General features: G+C 19.9%; 1 protein-coding gene across 1 annotated transcript; it reads right to left on the bottom strand.

Annotated features, from left to right (window-relative positions):
* Positions 1–10,898, bottom strand: LOC726916 (zinc finger protein 91). Its single transcript, XM_006572113.3, has 18 exons — positions 10,385–10,898; positions 8,160–8,294; positions 7,879–8,074; positions 7,639–7,796; positions 7,325–7,557; positions 6,883–7,209; positions 6,650–6,786; positions 6,206–6,519; positions 5,848–6,107; positions 5,501–5,768; positions 4,150–5,396; positions 3,613–4,042; positions 3,088–3,429; positions 2,831–3,015; positions 2,233–2,514; positions 1,961–2,135; positions 1,026–1,299; positions 1–946 (listed from the first exon to the last, which is right to left on the bottom strand). Exons 1-18 carry the CDS (start codon positions 10,517–10,519, stop codon positions 117–119), a joined length of 5,928 nt encoding a protein of 1,975 aa, XP_006572176.2. The 5' UTR covers positions 10,520–10,898; the 3' UTR covers positions 1–116.
* Positions 10,899–26,316: the final 15,418 nt, after the last annotated feature.

Raw genomic sequence — 26,316 nt, 5'->3', positions numbered from 1 at the left:
TTAATTTTTACCAAATGTTATGTTTTCATTGAAATCATTTCCACATATTCTTCAATCTATAAATAATGTTCAATGTTATTTACCATTTCTTCAATTATTTAATCTCAATTTGGCACTCATTTCCTTTCATTATCACTATCCTCTTCTGTACTATACCTAAGCGCAGAATATACATATTCTTGATTTGAATTTTCATTTTCGTCTTCCAATATTTCTTGTTGAATTAATATTTGATTTCCATTGGCTACCATCAGAACAGCTCCTTCCAGATCATCCAATTGCATGTTTTCCTCTCTGTCTTCAATTTCTTCATTTTCTTCCTCTTCTTCTGTTTCATCAATTTCTTCATTTCCTTCATGCTCTTCTGATTCTTCAATTTCTTCATTTCTTTCGTTGTCTTCTATTTCTTCAATATCTCCAATTTCTTCATTTTCTACTATTTCTTCAATATCATTTCTTTCATTCTCTTCTATTTCTTCAATATCACCATTTTCTTCTATTTGTTCATTGTTCTCGTTTTTTTCAATGTCTCTATTATCTTCAGTTTCTTCTATCTCTTCATTTAATTCAATATCATCGTTTTCTTCAATTTCTTCATTATTTTCGTTTTCTTCTTCATTTTCTTCAGTAGAATTTTCATCAAATTCATTTTTTGTATCTTCAAAATCTTCATCACTACGATTTACAAATGTTTCAGATTCAAGTTTTAAAGATTTATTTTTAGATAAATGTTTTTCATATAAATTCATAGATTTTGGAGAACATCGATTTTGAATCTCTGATAAATTGCATATTTCTATTCCTTTACCAGTTAAAGGCACTATAGAACCAAGTTTATGACCTATTGATTGTTCTATAGATATATTTTCAGAAATCAAAGGCATTATTGGACTGAGAACTGGAGGTTCATCATCATCTGATAAACTTGCATGACCTTTCTCTGCATCTAAAACAATAAATATAAAACATTTGATTATTTTTTAATTTAAGAAAAATTAATTATAATTTTCAATCAATTATTTCACCTATATTTTTAGCTTCTTGAATATGTTCTAAAGTATAATCTTGTAAATTTTTTCCATTAATTTCCAAATTATCTAGTTCTTCTGAATCTTCGCTTTCTTCTGAATTGTAAGTAATTTCTCCAGTTGCTCTAGATTCATCCTCCGATTCATTTTCTTCTTCAGCTTCAGTACTACTATCACTTTCAGATTCTTCTATATCTGCTTCTTCTTCTGCTTCAGATTCATAATCTCCTTCTACTTCTTCAATCATTGCATCATCCGCTATCAAACTTTCCTTTTAGCAAAAATTAATTTAAAAACTTTTAATATTTTAATCAACTTATCGATTTTTCTTTTCGCAAATCAAATTATTTACAAAAAAAGAAAAAAATTTGGTACATTATTAATTCTCTTTATATACGTATAATATATGTTAAATATATCTTCAAAAATAGAAGACTTCATCTTCTATTTATATAAACAAATTTGTTCATATAAATAATATAAAGAAATATATATATATATTAAGTTTATCTTTAAATATAGTTACATAAATAAAATTTTCTGTGACAACAGCTATATTTTAATCTTAATTTATGATTTTAATTTATATAAAATAAAAAATTTATTAACTTAATATATTTAAAGATTAAGAATTTTTTATTTTTTATTTAAAGTTTATTTAGAAAATATGTAACTAATAAAAGAAAAAAATGATTGCATACTGACATATATACTGTTACAGATATATGTTTATATATAAATTGATTTTATAATATGCAATATTGATTTCAAAAAAATTAATATAGACTAAGACTAAAACCAATATATTCATACAATTATAATTTTTTTTCGATTTTTATAACTTTTATAATTTTAAAAACGGAAATTAATATTGTAAATGTTTTTAATCTCTGGAAATAAATATATTATTTATAATTTTTTTAATTACTTACTTCTGTTTTCTCATTGTTTTTCAATTGTTCTTCTTCTGTTTTTCCAGTACATATATTTGGATGTGTAGCTTCATCAGTAATATTTTTTCGACATTTTGAACACCAAGTGCTAGTACCCACATGACCAATATGAATACTTGTATGTAGTAACAATTTACTCCGTGCATTATGATATCTATCAAATATAAAAAATTTATTATTATATTCATTATAATATTATATATAAAATATTATATATTTTATATAAAAGAAAAAAAAACAAAATATAATACCTGCCACAAATTTTACATGTAAAATTGTTTCCTTCAGTTGAAAGGATTGCTTCATGTGCAGCTTTCAAATGTTCTGCCAAATCATCATAATCTTTGCAAAGTTTCAGACATACTCCACAAGTGACTGCTGCTTCTGCACGATGGAAACGAATTAGATGTTGCCATAAATGTTTTTTCGCTGGCCATTGTTTTCCACATACTTCACAAGCACATTCTGTATTTGTTGATTCATCATAAACTTTTCTAGAATCTTTTCTTGAACATTTTATTGAAGACTTTGTCCTAAAATTATAATTATTTGTAAATTTAAATGTACATTTTTCGAATATTAAATGCTTAAGATTATTCAAATGAAAATAAAATTGTGAAAGTTTAAAATTCCATAATTTTATCAAAGAACTGAAAGAACACATAAAAAAAAACTTAAACTTTTTATTTATCTCCTAAATTAATTTTTTTTTTATTGATATCCAATAATTTTAAGAAATTTTAAATAATTTTTCACTATTATTTTTATTAATTCAAGGAATTATAAAAATATTGAAAAATATATATTGAAAAAAAATTTAATTATTCTTTTGTATTTTGTAATATTCACCTTTGAGAAAGTGGCATAAGATTTGGAAGAGGTTTTTGACCACAGAGCTGAAGATTTATATCTTCAAAGAGATTAAAATCAGGAATATTTAAATTTGATGTAGGTTCTTCTTTTTTAATTTCATTATTATTTTTCAAATGCTCTTGATTACTTAATATATCATTTCTTGAAGTTAACAATTCTTCCTATAAAAAAAATATTTAAATTTAATTATAAAATTAAATCAAATTAAATTTTTATTTAAAGATGTTACTTACTTCCTTTTGTATATTTCTTTTACAAGTTGCAATGTGATTCCAATATAATGTTTTTGTGCAAAATTGTCTCCTACAACTTTTACAAAAGAAATTCATTTTTCCGCGCATTTTTCTTTGTTCATCTTGTTTTAATTTTTTAAACATTCTTTCTGGATCTGTATTATGCATATTTCGATAATGTTTCGAAAGACCATCACTATTTACAAACATTTCTGGACACATTTCACAATCATAAGTATCAGTTAAGGATCTTCTTCTTTTTGAATCATTAGAATCCTCATCACATATATCTACATCATATTCCAAATCTTCTGGTTCTTCTTTAATTATTATATCAGGAGACTATATATATAAATAATAATTAATTTTATACTCAATTATGTTTAATACTTTATACTTAATTTTATATTCATTTTAATAAAATGAAATGTAATTAACATTTAACATTATATATATAATATAAGATATGATATTATTAAATTTTATAATTATTATTTTATTATCATTATTTTATTATTAACTTACTTCTATTTCAAAATCTTCATTTTTTGAGCCAATATCTAATCTGTGTTCAAATGCAGCAAGTTGATCTTTGGGAATATTATGTATTCTTTCATAATGATCTCTAATTGTTGAATCTTCAGTAAAAACAGCTAAACATTGTTTACAAGTTCTAAATACTTTTCCATGACATTTTTTAGTATGATCAAAAGCTTTCCATTTTGAAGCATATTGTTTTCCACAAACTTGGCATGTATTAGGCCTTGAAAGAACACTAGAATGAACTTCTTCTACATGATTTTTAAGTTCTTTTGGATCTTTCATCGGAATTAAGCATACTCCACAAGATACACCAATTTCATTACGATGAAGAGATAATACATGCATTTTCAATTTTAGTTTATTTTCAACAGTATCACCACAAAAATCACATACATTGGGAGTAGTATGATATCTATATAATAATGAAATAAAAAAAGTTAATCATAATGAATTATATTTTTTAAGAAAAACATAAATAATATAATTTAAAATTAAATAATAATTATTTGTTTAAATTACCTATGATCTTTTCTATGAGTTTCTAAATCTTCTTTTGTTCTAAATAATTTTCTACAAGATCCAAAATTGCAAGTTAAATCTGGATGATCCATATGTTTCACCCTATTATGTGTCATAATTCCTAATTTTGAGATAATTGTTTCATTGCAAAGATGACATGTGTATGTACTATGATGATTTTCAATATGTTTTTGTAAACTAGCACGATCTTTAAATATTCTTTCACAAGCCCTACATCTCGTTAACAATGCACCTGGATCTTTTCTATAATTTTGACATCCTTTCATGTGTCTACGTAAAAGATACCGTTTATGAAATCCTTTATTACATTTTTCACAATAATGTAAACTAACTTCTTCAGTTTTAAATTGTCTATTATCTTTTCCATCTTTCCTAGAATCAGGTTCATATCTATGAATTTTTGAGATATGTGCTGCTAAATGATCTTTCGAAGCACTAGTTTTCAAACAATAAGGACAAGTTACATCTTCATGACCTTTGTGGACTCTGTTTACATGTTTCCATAAATGTGATGTTCTTCCATAACATTTATTACAAAGATCACAAGGGAAAAGTCCATGAATAATTCGTCTATGATTACATAACTTCTCTAAATTAGTAAATTTCAAATCTGCACAAAGTTCACAACTTAAATCAGTTTCTCTTATTCGTCCGTCTACTTTATTTTCACTATTATTTTCTATCCCATTATCACAATTTTCTTCAAAACCGTGGATTTTTCTATGTCTAGACATTTTAGATTTATTTGAATATGGTCTACCACAAATGTCACAACTAAAATCACCATTTGTTAATGGCCAATGTTTCGATCTTACATGAGTACTTAATTGTAAAACATTGGGAAACACTTTTAAACAAACACCACATATTAATGGAACAGTATCCGAATGAACGCCCATAACATGTTTCCAATAATCAACTCTACTACCCCAAAGTTTACCACAAATTTCACAAGTATTTGGAGATGAGCCTTGAATTGCATGATGTTGAACGTGTTCATTTCTAAGGGATTTTGTAGCAAAAATTTTACCACAATCTTCACGATCACATTTTATTGCTAATTCATTGTTATGTGAAGAGCTAACATGTAACCAACGTTCCCATTTACTAGGATGTGAACTTCCACAAAGTTCACAAACAAAAAAGAGATGGTATTGAGCTCTATTTCCACTGCTATTTAAATTCGATGAATTTAAAGAATCCCCTGTAGGTACTAATTGTTCTGACTGTAAAATAAAAAATTTATTCAATACAAATTTTTTGAAGAAAAATAAAAAGAAATTTTTCTCAATTTCATTTAATAATTTAATAATGATTAATATAAACTTACTCTATGTGCATTTCTTTGATGTCGTATCAAATGATCTTCATTAGGAAATGATTTATAGCAAATGTAACAATCTACTTTATCTCCATCTTCTTCATAATCTAACATTTGTTCTGTAGTTTCATTACCATTAATATTTTCTCCATAATAATTACTATTCAATTGAACAAAAGTTGCAGGATCATAATTTGGATCCATATTATGTATAGACACATGTGCAATTAATTTTTTTCTGGAATCATGTTGTCTACCACAAATAGTACAACTATATCTATCAAAATAGAAAAATAAAAAAAGTTGTAGATTTGTCACTATTATTGAATATTATTATATAATTTGAAAGAAAATACCTTCTTTGTTCAGAAAGTAACAATTTTGAAGCACCATGATACATATTAACATGATTTAAGAGTTGTGTATTGTCTGAACAAATTTTTAAGCAAACACCACATGCAAATGCTGCAAATTCTTTGTGAGTAGCACGGATATGAAGCCAAAGAGATGCACGATCATTAAAATCGCGAGTACAAATTTCACAAACAAATACAGTTTCAATTTCAATGAGATTTTCATGTCCACTCTCATGATCTTCTTCATTTTCTGCATTCATCTAAAATTGAAAATAAAACAGAGTAAAATTAAAATAAATAATTTTATTTTCTTCATATAAAAAAAAGAGAATTATATTTTATATTCTATAAAATATACCTCTGGAGAAAACGGAAATTCAGAAGAGATCTTGCGCTCATATGAATCAAAATCTATAGATTCATTCCAATTTTGTAAAACAATTTTTTTTAGACATTTATCACTTTCTATTATAGGACATGGATCAACACCATGCAAAGTTTGAATATGTCTACTTAAGGAAGATTTAAGGACAAAATCTTTTTTACATAAAATACAAACAAATGGCTTATCAACATCATGTATTGCTTCATGTTCTTTTAAATCCTCAATTGAAGTAAAATATTGAGGACAAGATTCACAATACCATTTTTTATTTTGAATATTAATGTGTTCTGTTAAAGAAAAGAAAAAATAACCTTTAGAATTAAATATTATTTAATTTTAAATTTAAATTTTACAATTTTTTTATTTTTTTTATAAATCAAACAATTAGAAATATATAAAAAATATATAATAAATTACCTATTTTTGGTAATTTTTTTGGTTTGCTATTTGTTGTAAATTTGTCTTCAAAATCTCGTTTAAGACTATCTCCTTTTGTTAATGCTTGTTTTAAAATAGTTAATTGAGGATTTTTCGCTAATTTAGCTTCTGCATTTCTAAATAATGAAATAATTTTAATATTTAAATAATAATTTTAAATAATTTTCCTAATAAAACTATAAAATGTTCATTAATAATAAAATTAATTCTACCTATAATCTTTGCTATCATCATCACTTCCGATACTCGAAGCTTCAGAACTATCTATAACCTTATTATCTGTAATCCTGATTTTTCCTGGAAAATCTAATCTTTGTTCTTCAGAACAAATTCTGCCATGAAGATTCAATTCCATAGCATCCATATAAATCTTTCCACAAGCATTACACTGATATCTATTTTCTGAACGATAAACATTGTTTACTGGAATTTCTGTAGATGCTGGAAGACCAGCATGACGTGATTTTATATGTTCTTCTAAATTTGTTCGAGTAGAGTAGATCCGTGAACAATAACCACATGTCACTGCAGGATGACCTCTAATATAGAGATTATTATATAATTGTTATTATTATATATATATATTTTTTATTTATGTATTTTAAAATTAATTATTTGTTTTATATAATTATAAATCAGAATTAAAGTGAATACCTATGAGTTGTTGAAACATGACCCCAACGATGTTTTGCAGTGGAATATGATTTATGACAAAGATCACATTGATAAGGTCTTTTATAAGATGTATGATCATCTGTAAGAACTTTTTCACCAATCACATCACCAGCACCAACATGAATGCGTGCATGTAAAGACAAATGACCTTTTGAACTAAATGCTTTACTGCACAAGGAACAAACATAAACTTCATGTTGCTGAGATGTATGCTGTAATCATTAGATTATGTTAATCATTAGATTATATTAATATTTAAATTTTATTTTCAACTAAATTCAATTATAATATACTTCTGGTAAGTTATTGGAAATTTCTTGATGTCTTAATTCTGATTCATCAGGTTCTTCTGTAACTATTGAAGTCATTTCCAAAAAATCACTTGGATTTGTTTCCATATCCATTTCATACTCTATTGAATGACGATCTTCAGAATCATCTATTATTGTTGCTTAAATAAAGAAAAAATTAAAAAAATAAAATATTTTTCTTTGAAAAAAAATTTTAATAAAATTTTTTAATAAATTAAATACCTTCATCTGTACCACTGTTATCAACAATTTCTTCAGTGTCATGATCAGCCTCACCATCAGAATTTAATCTAGGAGGTGTACCCAAAGCAGCATTTGGATTTACAATAGGAGCTTCTGGAATCAACACTGGTATACTTTTTTTTCCTTTAAAGTATTCTGAATCATTAAAACATGTTAAAGTTGTAACATCTTCATTCTAAACAATAAAAAAAGAAATTCTTTAAATACTAAAACTTAAAGAAAAGTAACAAATTATTAATACGAATAAATTTTAATTTTACCGATTCTGAAGGTGACAAACACCTTTCTAATAGAGCCACTGCATTAACACATGCTGTTCTAAAATCATAGAAATTTTCCAAATTGTACATACACCGATAACAAAGGCATTTTGGTAATCGATCATCTTCTGCAATCTGAAATTAAATATTTAATATTTAATATTAATTTTTTAATAATTTTCAATATAAAATTAATATATGCTTACATAGAGAAAGAATACATTTAATTATTTCTTAATTTAAATATATTAAAATATTTATTATTAATTAAAAAAAAATTAAAAATGAAAATATAATAAAATTTTTAAATATATTGAATTATATTATTAAGAAAATTAAGAAAAATGAAAATTATATAAATAAAGCATATTAAATAGAATATTAAATATTCAAGTATATATTATAGTATATATATAAAATATTAGATATATTATGAAACAAATTAAGTTTAAAATAGATAAAATATGAATTTTATTAAAATAGTATGGATTGAATTTAAGATATTTTAAAATATTTTATATATCAAATAAAAAAATATGAAAATTACATATTAAAAATTATAAATAATTAATATTTTAGAAGATAAAAAAACATCAATCATATAAATATTATTTTATAAACATATAAAAATGTATTAAATATGTTATAAAAAATATAAAAACAATATTATAAATTACAAGCTATCTAAATATAAATTAAAATATCTAATGCAAAAATCTAATGCAATTTTCTTAATAATAAAATATATGATTATATAGAAATATATAGTAAAAACAATTATATGAAAAATTATAATTTAAGAAAAATACATAGTAAAAATTATTCATGAAAAAATTTTATTATAAAAGTATATAGTATACATATTATTATAATATACAATATATATAATATATATAATATATATAATTTAGTATAATATATAATAATATAATAAATTTCTTATTTAGAATAGAAAATATATATTGGAATTATTTTTTAATATATTTATTAAAAATTCTGTTAAAAATATTAAAAGAAGTTAAGTAAAAAATTAACAAAAAATCTAATAACAAAAATAAAATTATCTTGAAACATAAAATTTATAAAGATATATTCCTAAAAAAATTTTAGAACACAAAATGATATGTGATATATCGATTTATTTTAATAATAAAGATTATAAAAATTATAAAAAATATTCTGCAGAAATTCGTTTTTTTTCAATAAACTTGATTTTTAATTTTTGCAAATCTTGTAAAAATAGCGATCATATTTATTGTAAATAACTAATAATAAAACACATTGATGGATTTAAACGAAAATTTAAAAATATAAAAGAAAATTATGTTAGCATAATCGGTCATTTTGTAAGTATTTGATTATTTTCAATTCATGAAGTAACTATTCATGATTAATTTCTTTCGAGTTTTTCAAAATCATTTGAATCAACTTTTTTCTTAAATATGTCATTGCTCAAATCTATGAAAATATAATTTTTTAACAATACAGACAGAAATCTATTTTTTATATTTATTTCTTTTTATAATTTTTACTTAACTTTTAAAAAAAATATAATATATTAACACTTACCAATATTTTTGTTAATAAGACACAGTTTTCTTATATATATATATCTTTGTAATTACAAACACATAGGTTAACTTTTTAATTTTTATTTTTTTATAAAAAAACATAAGTTATTGCAAAATATTTTTATAATATTACAATATCTTCATTATAATGATGATTATTGTATTATATATGTGAATTAATGTATTATATATCATATTTAATATTTTGAGACTATTTTAAAAATATTTTTAAAATAAATATTATAATATCAAAATAATTATTAATTAAAATATTTAAATATACTTTTTAAGAAAAAATATGCAATAAAATATATATTGAAACAAATTTAAAAATATATTTGAAAGAATTAATAAAACGAAAACTAATAGAAATGAAATGTAGATTTAATATTAATTTTTAAAATCGAAAATGTAAAAAACAAAAAATAATATTTTATTATTTTATTATTTATTTAATTGTATATTATTAAATATATTTAAAAAGATTTAAAGAAAATATTAACAGAAGAAAATAAAAGAAAACATTTCTACATAAATAAATCAAAGACTAAATTGTATTGATTTAAGTTTTCTATTATGAATGTAAAATATTTTTGAAATATAATATTGAATAAAAACATAAGAAATGTATTTCCTAGATGAATAAATACCAACCTTAAATGGCAAACAAGCTTGTATCTTGTCAACGAGCTGTCTGTTTTTGCCTTCTTGACCGAAGATGTCCATTTTGACGGCGTCGTAGGATGCGCAAAGCCTGCAGAGTTCTTGGTAGCGTTCCCTGGACTCCATCGTCGGCGTGGCCACGAAGAAGATCACAATACTGGCCCGAGGATAATCCGGATTTCCTCGTGATAATGTAGAAAAAGGCTCCTCTGGCCCGGACTCGGCCTTCTTCTTCTTCTTCCTCGGATCACATCCTTTGGAGCGGGGATCCGCGGCTCGCTGCGACACCGCACGGCTTCCGTTTACGGGCTACTTCCTGGCGATTTTCACGACAGTTAAGGCCCCGGGCGCCGCCATCTTGTACACAGACACTTGTTCCATCAGTTCTGACGAGCACGACCTCCTCCATGTCGCTAGATCTCTTATACTTCAACAGATATATCCAGTGATTTTTCAATACTTTAGAAACCTCGAATTGTATTTTGGGTTTATATAAAGTCCAGTTCATATTGAATTGATTTCTGTAACTTCATTGCAATTTTTCAATATATATTATAATTGATGAACAATGTGATTGGTTCATAATTATCTAGTTAGTAATATTTCTCTTCTATTAATGAATTATTTTTTAGATTTATTATAATATTAGATTGTCTTTTATATTAATAAATTAGAATGTCTTTTATATTAATAAAAACAATAATCATGACATTTTAAAATTATTAAATTAGTTAATATAATATGCTTTTTTAAATTTATGATTTTATTTGAAAATGTAAATTCTTAATCAACAGATATTTCTATTTTTTTACTGTATATAGTTTTTCAAATAACTAATCAAATTTACATCTTTTTTTTTATAAAATTTCTTACTTATTCAGTGTAAATCAAACTTATTCAGTGTCGTATAAATATAAATTATATATTAATTATATATAGAATATAGGAATCGCCAGTATATAGGAATCTATATTTCAAATTTAAATAACGATAATAGAAAGATCATTTATGGTATATGGGAAAAGATAATTCAAAATGGTGAATAGTGCATCACGTAATATGTAATATGAGCAATTATATACAAGTGAGGTTATATATTTATTTGTAAATAATTTTTGAATAATTATTAATAATAATATTATGTATGTTGTATAAAATAATTGCAAAAAACGATAAAATTTTGATATAAATTCTATTAAATTGACAAATTTTGTACTAAAAAAATATATTTCTTATCCCATTTTAAATTTTCATATAAGAAATAAATTTATTAAAAATATTTTATTTTGCAATTAATAATCATGAATAAATAATTTTATATAAATATTATATAAATATTATATAAATATAATTTTATTCATATAGATATTTATATATTTTTATAATCTTTTTTAAAATAAAGTAAGAATTAATTATAAATTGAATATATCAGCATTTCAATTTATACTTCCAAAAATCTATTATGTCAACAATTTAACTGAAATTTTGCAAATAATTTTTTATTTTAGATAAAGCAAACTAGATATAAATACATCAATCATACAATTTTTTTTCGTAATTCAAATCACCGATACTTTAGATTTTAATCCTATCATATAGTTACATTATATTATCAACAGAATGTAGAATCTGATTGATTCAATAAGATTCTGAACATTCATTCAATTTTGGTGAGAATATTATAACATAGAGAATATATAAATATTATACCCAATCAAATAAATAACATATGTCTTAAAATAATAGTAATTTATAAAACAATTATTCACAAACAAAACTATTTAAAATTATTTGACAATATAGCAATAAGAAAAAAAGATTTAATTTAATAAAATTTCTTAAATTTTTTAACAATAATCTTGATTAATTTAATATTAATTATTACATAATAAATAAATTATGTTTATAAAGGAAAATTAATTAATTTTTGTATTGTTTGAGATTATTTTTTTTTTGATTAATTATTTTAAAAAAGTAAAAATTAAAAGCTTATTAATTTTTTTTTTAATTAAGAAATTAAAAAAAATAATATAATATATTAATTATATTATAATAATAATAAATGAAAGATTATATTCCTTTTATTTTTTTTTTTTTATTTTTTAATCTTACTTAAAAGAAGTATTTTTAAAAAAATATAGATTTTTAATTCGTATGAAATTTAGAAGAATGGAGAAAAAATAAATTTAATTATGTCTTCTTTCTTCCAATTCCTTCAAATTTCACATTAATCAAAAATATGCTTTTGGAATTATAGTCCAAGTTAATCTTTAATTATTTTTTTTGCAATTATCAAATAATCACAAAATTTATTCACTTGTGAAAGTTTTCTTATAAAAAAATCTTTTCCTATTATGACTGGATGCTCGTTTTTTGTTAAAACATGAAGAATGATAGAATGATGTTATTGGAAAACAATACCATTTTTGAGAAAAATATTTAGAGAAAGAGAAAGTTATTATAATTTTTAATTTTATTATTTATATAATTTTATAATTTTTTTTAAATTATTCCTGACAGTGTAAATAATTTTGAAATTTAAAATGATATTTCTAATTATGAAAACCTCAATGATAACGAACCTCACATACATATTTATACTATTAAGATATGATATATGTATATATATTTATATTTATATATATATATATATATATTTATATTTATAATAAAAATAAAATAAAAAGACATTTAAAATTTTCTATTTTTTAATATGAATACTGATAATGACATATTTGTATGTATAGTTGAAAATAAATTAATTATCTGAAAATCAAATGCTGAGAAAAATGATAAATTTATTTTTATATTATATTTTTTATATTATTATACTTGTTAAAGCATATATTTAATTGTATTACATATAAATGTATTAATAAAATTTTTCTATATTAATAATAATTCGTTTCAATTTTCATTCAAATTATTTTTAATAAATGTTTTTTTTAAAAATATCAAATATATCAAATAATATGTCAATCTTGATTTTTTTCTTTAGATTGCTATTCAAATTAAAGTAGAGAAACATGAATATTAAATAGTAAGTATTATAATAAATATTATTAATCATAAAAAAGTTTCTGAAAATATTTATTTTTTAATTGAATCGAATATTAAATAAAAAAAATATTTAAATCTTTTTTCAAAAATATATTATATATATATTATATAATATTATTCTAATATTTTTTTTTGAAAATATTACTTTGAAAACATTTATTTATTTAAAAAGTTATTAAGATATGATATCAAAAAATTTTTTACAAATATTTATTTAAAAAATGATTTCAATAATTTTATGAAAAAATAGTTTTAATAATTTTATTGAACAAGTTTTTTTCATCATCACACATTGCGATTTTATTATTACAATTTCATTCTTTCGATAATATTTTTTTGCCTAATAATATTATTTAGAATAATTGTTTGCAGTGCATAAGAATAGTCATATATTGCTTAAATAGTCATATATTGCTTTTATAAATAATTTAATAATTATTTTATTGCATTTATTGTTATTTATGAGTAAGAGACACTGAAATCAGTGTTAAATTTCTAAGTCGATATGGCAAGTTTGGATTACGAAAAGATGGATAACCTAAATAGAGTAGATTGTAAATTAATCAACTTATAGATTTTTAAATCAAACTTAACTGCCATACTAATATAGAAATTCGAGACTTATGTCAATGATTTTTGCTCATGAATGACAGTTAATGCACTGAAATAATTATTAAAATATTATAAATATTATATAAAATATTATATAATATTATAAAATATTATAAAAGTCAAATAAATATATTTATGTACTTCGGCAATTATTGCTCAATGCAAAGAAATGATTTTTATTATGCAAACTATATTATCGAATGAACGAAATTATGGTAATATATCATGGATTTATGATATATAAATTGATTGCATAAAATACTATTAGAATATTATTATATAATTTTTAAGTAAATTAGTTGAAATTTTGACAAGTGAAAAAAAAAAATAAAATTTTAGTTTTGAATCTTTATTAGTATCAGAGATATTAATAAATAATACATTGAATTTTATTTAAGTGTGTACATCTTAACAATATATGAATCGATACAATATGATTATTACAAAATGATATTATTTATTGTTTTTTATAAACATATTGCAGAATATCCAAAATATATATATATATATCAAAACCTATAGATCTAAAATTTTCTTATGAATAATAATGGGTTAAAATATCTCAAATCTAATAGTCATTTCACAGATTCTGTGAAATCAAATATCGAAATAAGTGAATGCTGATGATGTAATAATGAATATCTATAGAATATCCTACCTACAATTTAAAAATTAAATTTTTTTATTAAAAATCTGATCACTGATCATTTGTGTAAAATATACCAAGTAATATCGAGAAAAATCTAAAAGTTTTACATAATAACAGCAAATTATGATGATATTTTTTTTTTATGTTCATAACTTAATGGAATCTGGAAAATATATCGAGGAAAAAAAAATTAGATTTATTTGAAAAAAGATTCGGATCATGATCATGTTTAATAACATTGTTTTATAAACATTTTTGGTATCTTATTTCCGCAAAATAATTGATTTATTAAAAACCGGTTATATAAATTTGAATTTAATACTATCCATTTCTAGATAAACTATGAATTGATATTTTTATTTTTAAAAGAATATTAAAAGAATAGAAAAAACCAATATGCAGGTAAAAATATTTGTCGTGCACATGTGACAAATATTGTTACTTTGGCATATTATAAAATAGAAACAATCTGTGTTAGAATAGAATTTAAAAGCGACTTCCGTAAAGATTGTTTTAAATTTGACATTTAATAATAGCAATTATTATAGTAAATACAATTGTATTATATTTATATTTAGATAAATAATATTCAATGAATTAGTAACATCTATATATAAGTTTTCAATATGTAATATTAAATATTTTTTATTAATATCTTGAAAATCAATGAATTCGTGAAATTTTAATTGACTTTAATTAAAAAATTTTATATTTGAATATTCACTTCCCCTCTCTTTTCTTTATTAAATATCATGCTATTCACGACTATATATGGAATTTTATTTATTATTTATAATTATTATAATATATATTATAATTTATAATATACTTATTATAATAACTTATATAATAATTAATATTAATTAATAAACATTATTATTTAAAAAATTCAAGGAATTTCATTAATTTGGATCTCTTTTTTAAGTTGTTATTTCGCATAATGTTAAAAAACGTTTTAAATAATTAATTGTTTCATAGTCTCAAAAATTTGAAACTTTAAAAAAATATATTGTATAGTATATTCTTATATCCAGTTTCTGATCAAATAATATATATTCATGTCCTGTTGTTTGGCAAATAGTATTATTTGATACAGACAATTTTTGTTATGCAAATAATACGAGTCATAAATCGAAAAAACAAAACAATATAGATTTGTGACGGTATTGATTAAATATTGAATATTAAATATTAAATATTAATATTAAATATTAATATTTAATATTAATATTTATATATATAATATTTATATAATTAAATATTATTTAATTAAATATTAAATATTAAGTATTGAATAAAATATTATTAGAATTATTAATAATTATTTGAAATAGGAAGTTTTAATAATTTTTAGATATGTTTTAAATTCATAATCTAGAAGATAAAATTTTGAACGATTTTTTTCTTTGCAAATTACTGTTTAATTTTGAAGATATTTGAAAAAAGATTGTTATTATTACATAAAATTTCTTTCATATTTGTCATTTATCTATTATTTTATAAACAAATTACAACAGGTAACATCCAAAATGTATAATAAAGAGATTGATTAAAAAACTGTTACCGTGGTAACGTAGAATGTAAAAATAAAATATAAAACAATTTTTGGACAACTTGACAATTACAAAGCAAAGTCATAATGATAGTGATTGAAATATGTATCACAAATAGTGCAAGATAGAATTTACGATATAGCCGATAATTTCGTTATTTTTTTAGGATTCATTAAAAATATAATGAATAATTTTAATTAGCCAAGCATGCAATTCTAAAATCATAAATCACTTTTGCTTAATAGCTTAATAAAAAATTTTTATAATATAAAAATTATATTATAAATCTTAAATTTAGAAAAATTTCATTGACAATAACCTTTCAGATTGGATGAAAAATTAAATTAAATAATTAAATTATTAAATTACTAACAATTAAATTAATAATTCATTTACTAAACTTTTATCTTCGATAAAATTTGGTTCATTTGCCTTGACTTCTATCTTCCTTTCCTTTATATGCAGAAAGATGTAAAACATCTTAAAAACATTTAGAATTTTTTTTCTGTTTTGAGGAAAGAGTTCAAAGAAAATAGTAGAAAGTTGCACAAATTAGAATTTACAGAAATCACAAAAAGACTAAATTACAATAGATCAATTATATACAGAAAGCAGAGACTCAATATACAGGACAAAACATAAATACAATTACTTTCTTATAATACAATTAACAAATTATAATATACATTCGGTAACAATCATATCATAATTTACAAAGAAAAATAAAGTTATTATTAAAAGTATGAAAAATCATAGTGTTTTTATATTATAATTTCAACCATATATAATAAAATTTTATAAATATCTCGAAAATTAAAGTGATATTGATACAATATTTATTCAATGTCTCAATATTATATTATCGGCTATTTCATTTGATAATCAACGACGATGATTATTTTAAGTACAATTAATAATAGTAATATTTCGATAGATAATATTCAATGTATTAATAATATATTTGTACGCTTTTCATAGAATATTGAAAGTATTTCATTAATATCTTGAAAATCATAAGGAAATAGATTTTTAATCATTTTATCCGTGATACATTTTGTTATCCGCTTGTGATACTTATAGAAATATGATATATGATATTATATGATATTTATAGAATAAATAATGTGCAATTATATATATAATAAGACATATATATATAAAAAATTCTATATAATACAGTAATTATTTTTTGCAAATATTTTAAAAATTAAAATAGAGCGGTATAACATATAAAAAAAAGTTATAATTTGTTCAGAATATAGAATATTGTATAGAATATATCAATATCAAAATCAAAAAAATAATCAAAATCATAAAAACTCTTCTATTCAATTATTATTTGTTTTATGAATATTTGTGCCAATTTATTTTTTCGATCATTCATTTTTATTGCTTATACCGAAAAAAAAATATGTTTTTACAATTTAGAAAAAGGAACTGAACTTTGTGCTTTATTCGAACATAAAATGCAAGAAATATTTAAAAAAAAAAGTGATTAATTATGATATGATAAAAGAGATACTATAAAATCTTTTAATTAGTATTAATGAACATAAATATTAAGTTAATATTAAGCTTTAAGTTTTTGTATAGTTTTAAATAAATATAATTCGGTTAAGAAATTTATGGAGAATAATAGCAGAATGATTTTAGATAGAGAGAACTTTTGTAGAATGACTCTTAATGAAGAGAATATTTGCGCAGTAATGATTATATAATCATATAACATGATCGATTATGGAAATTGTTATAAAGAAACTGTTTATAAAGAAAAGAATTTCGCAAAGCACTTAGAATTAGAATTTATATGAAATTCATGAATGATGGTACTTTGATCCTTTGTTAACAATGTAGATGAATAATGAATGAATCATGTAAACTTGCAATATTATTGGACGAACAATAACATTATTTGAATCATCATGTAGAATTTGAAAAATTTTATGACGAGAAAATATGAAATATATATCTCCTCCTGATTCAGTAATTTCGAAAATTTATATTTTTTGAAAGATTGTTAAAGAAAGGTGCAATTTTAATGTAAAAGCTTACTTTTCGAAAAACGATTATTTTTCAAAAAGATGTTGAAATTGAGTGTCTTCAAGCTTGACATCCCTGATATATATATATATATATATATATACATATGTAGAAGATGCCATTATCTCGAGCATTGGAAACGAAGCTATTGAGCGTATGATCCGTTTGAATAATTATACACAATCTGGATGCAAATGAATAAGATAGAAACAATGTTGCGAGTAATTTTCGATAGGTTATAATCAATAAAATATAAAATTGTCTCAGCGATTGGAATAATAGAATGAAATTTCAATTTGCAATCATCTTATCGAATATAAGCTGTTTCAACTAGAATGAAAAGAATATCTGTCAAATCAGTGTTTTAAAATATATGTTATTTATGACACATGTATTAAAAACAAGGACATTTATGTCAGCAGCAAATAAAGCTGACTCAAAAGTAATTTAGAGAATGGAATTATAAGAGATTTGATTTTTCGCAACTTAGTTGCAATACAATTATATTAATTAAAAAGAAAACAAAGGATTTCTGCTCATAAGATTATTAACAGTTCTTTGCTTAATGATCATGTTAACAATGAAAAGAAGATTCGAATAATGATTGAAAAATAAATAGCAATATATTTTATCTAAGTTATTTTAATATATGGGATTAGTTATTTTATATATATCCATAATTATAAGAAGAATATTTATTGTCAAGATTTTTATGTTTTTTTATTTCATTATCTCTGCATAAATTAGAAAAATTATATCTATGTATTATCGATATCTGATTTATTTTATCTTTGAAACTTACATCATAAAGATATTCGAGAATGAGCTTATTCTTACATAAAATTTTATATTTTATCTCATTCTCTTTCTAATATCATATTGATTCAAAATTGGTATTATATAGAATTTTATGCCTAACTATTATTTTAATCACATATGATATCATGTAAATGATTGTAAGTATATATATGTTCTCGGAAATATAAGTAATAAAAATGGATCGCAGATCAATCGCGAAAATAAGTTGGTGAAAATTTCCATGAACGAATTTATTAAAAATATTTCGCTCATAACCAATAACTCTTTTTGAATATGTTTAATTTTCATTTTCAATATATTTTCGAGAATTTTATTATAAGAAAGAAGGATTCTATTATGAAGTACCGTTATGGCCTGCTAAAATCATCGTATCTTTGGAATTTTTTAATATCGCCTTAGATGATTTTATTTTTGCATCAAGAATATTATCTTTATATTATTTAAAATCATATCAATATCTAAGTGTATAAATATATTCAACATATAGAGTATTAATATATTTATAACAACTTTTTTTATGTATAGTATATTATATTTTATGTATAGTATATAATATATATATATAATATAATATACAATATATAATAAGTTCTCTGTTTGATTTAGTTTTTGAGATATTTATAAAAAAAACATTGTTATTATTATATTATGCTAAGAATTTTTCTTTATGTCATTTTCTTATCTTTTAATGTCTGCAGTTCCATATGTATAAGCATATGACTTATTTATTCTCTATTAATAAATGTATAACTATAACAAGCAATTTAGACATATAATTAGTTAAAAAAATTTATTTCCTCATGGATTATGGTAAATTTAAAATGTTTCAAATCTAATGCTAAATTTAGACATTTTGTGAATCGAAAGAAAATCAAACCAAAATTAATAATATTCTGAATAATAACAATAAATAATTATTCGGAATAAGGATATCTTTATCAATTTTAATAATCTTTAAATATGTTATAAGCATATGACTTATTCAAAATCAAAATTTTGAACAATTTTTTTTTTTGTATATTATTGTCACATGACATTAATTTTCGTGATATTTGCAAAAAAATTATTACTATTTCTAGAATTTTTCTTATATATTATAATTGCGATTGCATGTGCATAAACCTTAAATATTGGTTTTAGCCAGCATTGTAAGTCGCAAAGACGGACACCACATCAGCTATAATATACAGTAGTATCATATATTAATTGAACAAAATTTATTTTCAAATATGTAATATATATGTAATGTATAATAATATATACAAAATTTATCTTATATATTAAAATTTTAAATTTTCTTTTTAAACGTTTTAAATTAAACAAAATATGCATACGTAGACAGATAACTAATCGATAATTGATCAATTGTATTTCAATATTTGAGAAATATTTTGTAAATTTATTAAGAAGCATTTAAATTTCAATTTTATAATGGATATAATATCTTAAAGCATCTATTTTAATTATAAATTATCGATAAGTTTTTTTTGTTTTTTTTTTTGTAAATTAAACTAAAAATTAAATAATTATTTCTTATTAGAAATTTACACAATATAATAATTTATCAATGATTTATTATATGTTTCGTTTCACGCAACAACAATTGAATGTATGAAAAGTAGAAACTTTTTACTTTTTTTTATTGTTATATTTGTAAAACTTTGCAAAACTATATTAAAATTAATCTTAATGTTTACAGCTGTTCGTATCTGAAGATTATCCACGTGCAATATGTACATTTGTGGCGTAAGATCTTGTTCAGTGATAGCACTTTGGTAAAGTATATATATCATTCGCTGCAATGATATATATATATATATATATATATATATATATATATATATATATATATATATATATATATATATATATACATATATAGAAACAATAAATAAATAATGCTTGTATCTTACGTTATAATATACGTATACGTATATGTATAAATTTTATGCAATCTTTTTTTGCAAATATTTTAAAAACTAAAACCAATAATATACAAAGGAAAAAGTTATTAAAAATCTTGTCCTCTATAATATATTTAAAAATCACCAGAATCGAGGACATCTTATTTGTAATTAGCAAAGAGGTGAAATAAAAGACAATATAAAAGAAAATAATTAATAATGATAATGACATACAAAATGAATTATAAAAGTAAATTATAAATATTAAATTGTGTTAGATGACAATATTATATTTTTTTAATATTATATTTTAATTATAAATTAATTTATAACATCTTAATGTTAAAATAATGTTATAATTTTTATTAATATTTATATATTTGACTAATAATCTAAATTAAATTGAGTACAAAATATATTAATTTATATGAAATTCTTTTGCAATTTTTAATTTATAAAAATTAAAAAAATAAATTATTAATGTGATTTTTATTATATAAATAAAGTTATTTTTTTAATAGAAATACTTATTTATAGGTTTATCTTATAATTTTACCTTATATTTTTAATACAATAAATGATTTATACGACAACTTTAGAAAAGAAATGGAATCTTATATAATTATAACATTTTTAAATTTGAATAATTTATTCTCTATTCTTTAAAATTTTGTGATACAAATTTTGAACAATAAGCAAATATATATAAAATATATATAATATATATATATTTTATAAATTAATAAATATATATTTAATAAATATTTAATATATATATATATATTAATTATATTTAATAAATATATATTAATAAATTGGAAAAAAGAAAAGATATTGTATTTTTTATAAATTTTGGACAAATGAATAAATGTTCAATTTATTTCAATCTATTTTAATATTTTAATATACCTTAATATTTTTAATGCACCTTATATAATATATATGTAATATATCTTATATATATAACTTTTTTTATATCTTATAATATCTTTTTTAATAAACTAAAAACAACAGAGCATTTTGTAGAGAATCAATTTTTTTGAGGAATAGCAGCATTTTTCTTAAATTTTTTTGAAAATATAAAAACAGAAATATATGAAGTTGTTCATTAGCTATTCTTCATGAATTTTATGAATTTAAAATATATTACAAAAAATTTCATTTATGGCATTTGTTTAATTTCTGAGTTATTCAAAAAAAATTTTTGAATTCGGTCTATACGTACATATCAATTCGTATATGAAAATTATTTCAGTTATATAACTGTATAATCTGCATTTTAATTTATTTTTTTGCAATAAGAATCAAATTTAATTTAATTTATCTTTTTGCAAAAGGAATCCTTTCACAAATCATTATTATATTACATATCATATTAAATCATTATATTAAATTATTCTTTCCCCTTTAAATTTTAAGAATTCCAAAATATGTTGATATAATTGATATAATTGATATATATAATATATATATATATAATATATATATATATATATAATTGACAATAAGATCAATTTATTACCTATTAATAAAAAATAAAAAATTTATTATATATATATATATATATATATAAAATATACATCATTACAAATTAATCGTTAAAATTTTCGAAGAATAATTGAAAAACATAAAGAATATTATTCAATAATTAAATTTTTCTCAAAATGCTTCAGAAAAATAATGAATGTTACATATAAAAAAAAAAGTTAAAAATGAATTAAAAAGAAATTCTTTATAATACATATATTCGCATTTAATATAATCTTATCATTTTTTTTTTATCTTTGCCAGATCTTCAAAATCCTTCATACAAGTCTTGTCATTAAAGTATTATCAAATTTGATAAAAGATTTAATTGGCAAATTATTAAATATTAATTATTATTTACAATTAACAAATAAGTATCAGAAATAAAAAAAAAACAAAATTTACAGAAATAATTGGACCAAAAATATGCCAAATTTTGCATTAAAGCTTATATTAATAAGCTTATATTAATATTATAAATATCGAAAACATATCAAATCTTGATGGCAAAAATATAATAAATTCTATATGTATTCTATTTTTTTTGGATTTATTATATATATATAATATATATAAATTATTATTATATATATATTATATATAAATTATATATATTATAGTTTAAGTATAAATATATTATATATAATATAAGTTTTCAAGTACTTATAATATATTTTTATTTTTTTCTATAATCATTTTTAATTTTTATTTACATTTTTTAATACTAATGGAATTGAATTGGATTAGAAAATATATAATTAATTTTTTAAATATTTATTTAAATATCTATTTTTTTCTTAAATTTTAATTAGTAATTCATATATTTTAATTTCAATTTTAATATTATAATAAATGATAATTTACTCGATTTATAATAAATAATTAATACTTTTACTATATAATTATCCAAAAATATAATTTCGAATCGATTTATAATAAATAATTAATAATTTTATTATATGATTATTCAAAAGTAGAATTTAATTAAACAATTAAACAAATTTATTTCAAAGTTTTATTGCAATTATAAAATCTTCTTCTTGAGGTTATTAATGTAGTTATTTAAAAAGTTATTAAAAAAAAATATTTAAATAATGTGTAAAAGAATATTATAATATGATTTTATATAATATATTATGATTTAATATAATATTTAAGTCTAATAAACTTTGATACAATCTTTGGCAATTAATTTGAATTAAAACTAATTATATGTACATGTATAATATTTATATTCATTCATCCCTATAAATTTTGAAAATAAAAATCTTGTAATTCTAAATATTTTTAATTTAATTTTTAATGCTCAGAAAAACAATAAAAAAATCATTTTGAAATAGATTCATATCAAAATCTCAAAAAAAGATTGATATTGTTAATGCCAAAAATGCTATGAAGAAATTATCCCAAAATTTTCAATTTTCCATAAAAATCTAAAGAAATTAAAAAAAATTAAAATTGATTGGAATGCAAAATGGATTAATTTTTTGCCATAAATAATAATAAAAAAATAAATTATTCAAAATAAAGCAAAATATCTATAAAAAAATTATCTTCTATTTAGCAAAAATAAAAGAAAAAATTTAGAAAAAATAAAAAGATAAATTATATCCACATATTTCCATATTCAGATTATACATATAAAATCTTAAGAAAACTTTTAATCTGTGAATTTTACAATTTTCATTATTTTCTATGAATATATTCTATTTGAATGTTTTAGTCTTAATATAATGATTATATAATGATTAAATTATAATATATTTAATAATCAGTTGTGATTGAATATTTTAATATTAATAAAAATATTATTTGAATATTTTCTTCTCCAAAATCTGTTTATATGTATAATAAATTATAATACTATAATACTATAATACTATCATACAATTTATTGATATTTAAGATTGTATACAATCATTATATTATATAAATTATTACAACATTATATAAATTATAATACAACATTGTAAATCTTCGTGATTTACAATAATTATGCTTTATAAATAAACAATAAAATAAAATAACAAATATGTCTAAACGTTCTTAAACATTTAATAACATTATTCTATACTTGAAAATTTTTATGTAACATAGTGTATAGAATGAAAGATTAAAATATGACAAATGCACCATTTTATTTTAAATTGACATTTAAAAAATAAAATATTAACTCTAATTATTGATAATGATAATACAACAAATATTAAAATTACAATCAAAATACTTGAATTTTTAATGAATATGCTTATAATAATAATAAATTATAATATATATTTAAATATAATAATAAAATATATTAATAATATATTTGATATTTATGATAAAAATTATAATAAAGCTAGCATTATAGCAAAAAAAAGTTGAAAAAAATACAGAAGTTTGTCAATATACTAAATCATAAATTGATAATAAAAATAAAGGAGATAAAATTCTGCATATCAAATGTTTAATAAACTAATATTCATATGATCGAACAGAAATCTATTATAATATTAGCTCTATTGATATTAATATATAATTTTGAATTATTAATAATTTTAAAATGGAATGCTCTTAATATAATTATATCTATTTTACTATATTTCCCATATTTATATTTACATTATATAATAATAATAATTATTAAAAAATAATGACTTTTTTCTATATTTCTATTGATAATAATAATTTTGAGACAAAAATTAATTATTAAATATAAATTAATTATAATTAAAAATAAATTATATGTAATTATTTTTATTTTATTAACAAAGATTTATTAGATCCTTGATTTAAGATATTACCTTTTTCTTTTAATAAATGTAAAAAATTTATATTACAATTTTACATAAGAAAAATTTATATTACAATTTTAAATTGTTAAGAAAAATTTACTTTAGACTATTGAAATCATTTTGATCACTATATATATTAATTGCATATCTATATTGATAGGATATATTGAATTTGTAATATATATATTCAATTGTAATTTTATATCGTATATCAAAATTTATGATTATAATGACTATAATAAATTTTATTATTATTATTTATAATTATATTATAATTATAACTGATTTATTTATAATATTACTTTTGTCTTTTATTTTTGATCCGGTCTCCTTTAATATCAAATACATGAAAAACATTAATTTAACATCAAATAAAATTAAAATAAAATTTAAAAAAATTTTGTTTATTATTTGTAATTTTATATAAGTTTTCAAAATTATTATAGAATTCAATGATAGTAGTATATTAAAATTCCAAAATAGTAAATACTTATAAAAATTTATTGATTCATTCTAATATTGAAGTACTTAAAAAAATAGAATTTCTAAGTTACTACTTATTCTAAGATTAAAGTTTATAAATTTAAATACTTTGCAAATAAATATATTGAATAAACATTATATTTTATAAGTAATATGATATTTATAAAATGAAATTTGAATATTCATTATCAGAGATTGTCATTAATTTGTCAATTTAAAATAATGATTTCTATTTTATTTTATTTACCTTAATTAAAGTATTAGCTAAAATTAAAATAAAAATAAACGGCAATTTTATGTAATAATGTTAATCTATAGAATTTTTAGATCAAGTCTCTAAGAGAAAAAAATTATTATATTTTCTTTACATAAATAAACCAATATCTGAAATCCTAAAATATAAAAAAGGTTTTTGATAAGGTTAAAAACTTTAATATTTAATTTATTCTGTATTTATTATTTATATTATTCAATATTTGATAAACTCGATAAATTGCCT

The sequence above is a fragment of the Apis mellifera genome, linkage group LG5 (genome assembly GCF_003254395.2).
Source record: "Apis mellifera strain DH4 linkage group LG5, Amel_HAv3.1, whole genome shotgun sequence".
In the NCBI taxonomy this organism is placed as follows: domain Eukaryota; kingdom Metazoa; phylum Arthropoda; class Insecta; order Hymenoptera; family Apidae; genus Apis; species Apis mellifera.
The sequence above is the reverse complement of the archived record's forward strand: the minus strand, read 5'-3'. Positions and strand labels throughout refer to the sequence as shown.

Coding starts and splice junctions, on each gene's coding strand:
- LOC726916 (XM_006572113.3), bottom strand. CDS start 10,519: ATGGAGTCCAGGGAACGCTACCAAGAACTCTGCAGGCTTTGCGCATCC. Junction 8,075..8,159: donor GTTTGTCACCTTCAGAATCG/GTAAAATTAAAA, acceptor TTTATTGTTTAG/AATGAAGATGTTACAACTTT. Junction 5,769..5,847: donor TTACTTTCTGAACAAAGAAG/GTATTTTCTTTC, acceptor CTATTTTGATAG/ATATAGTTGTACTATTTGTG.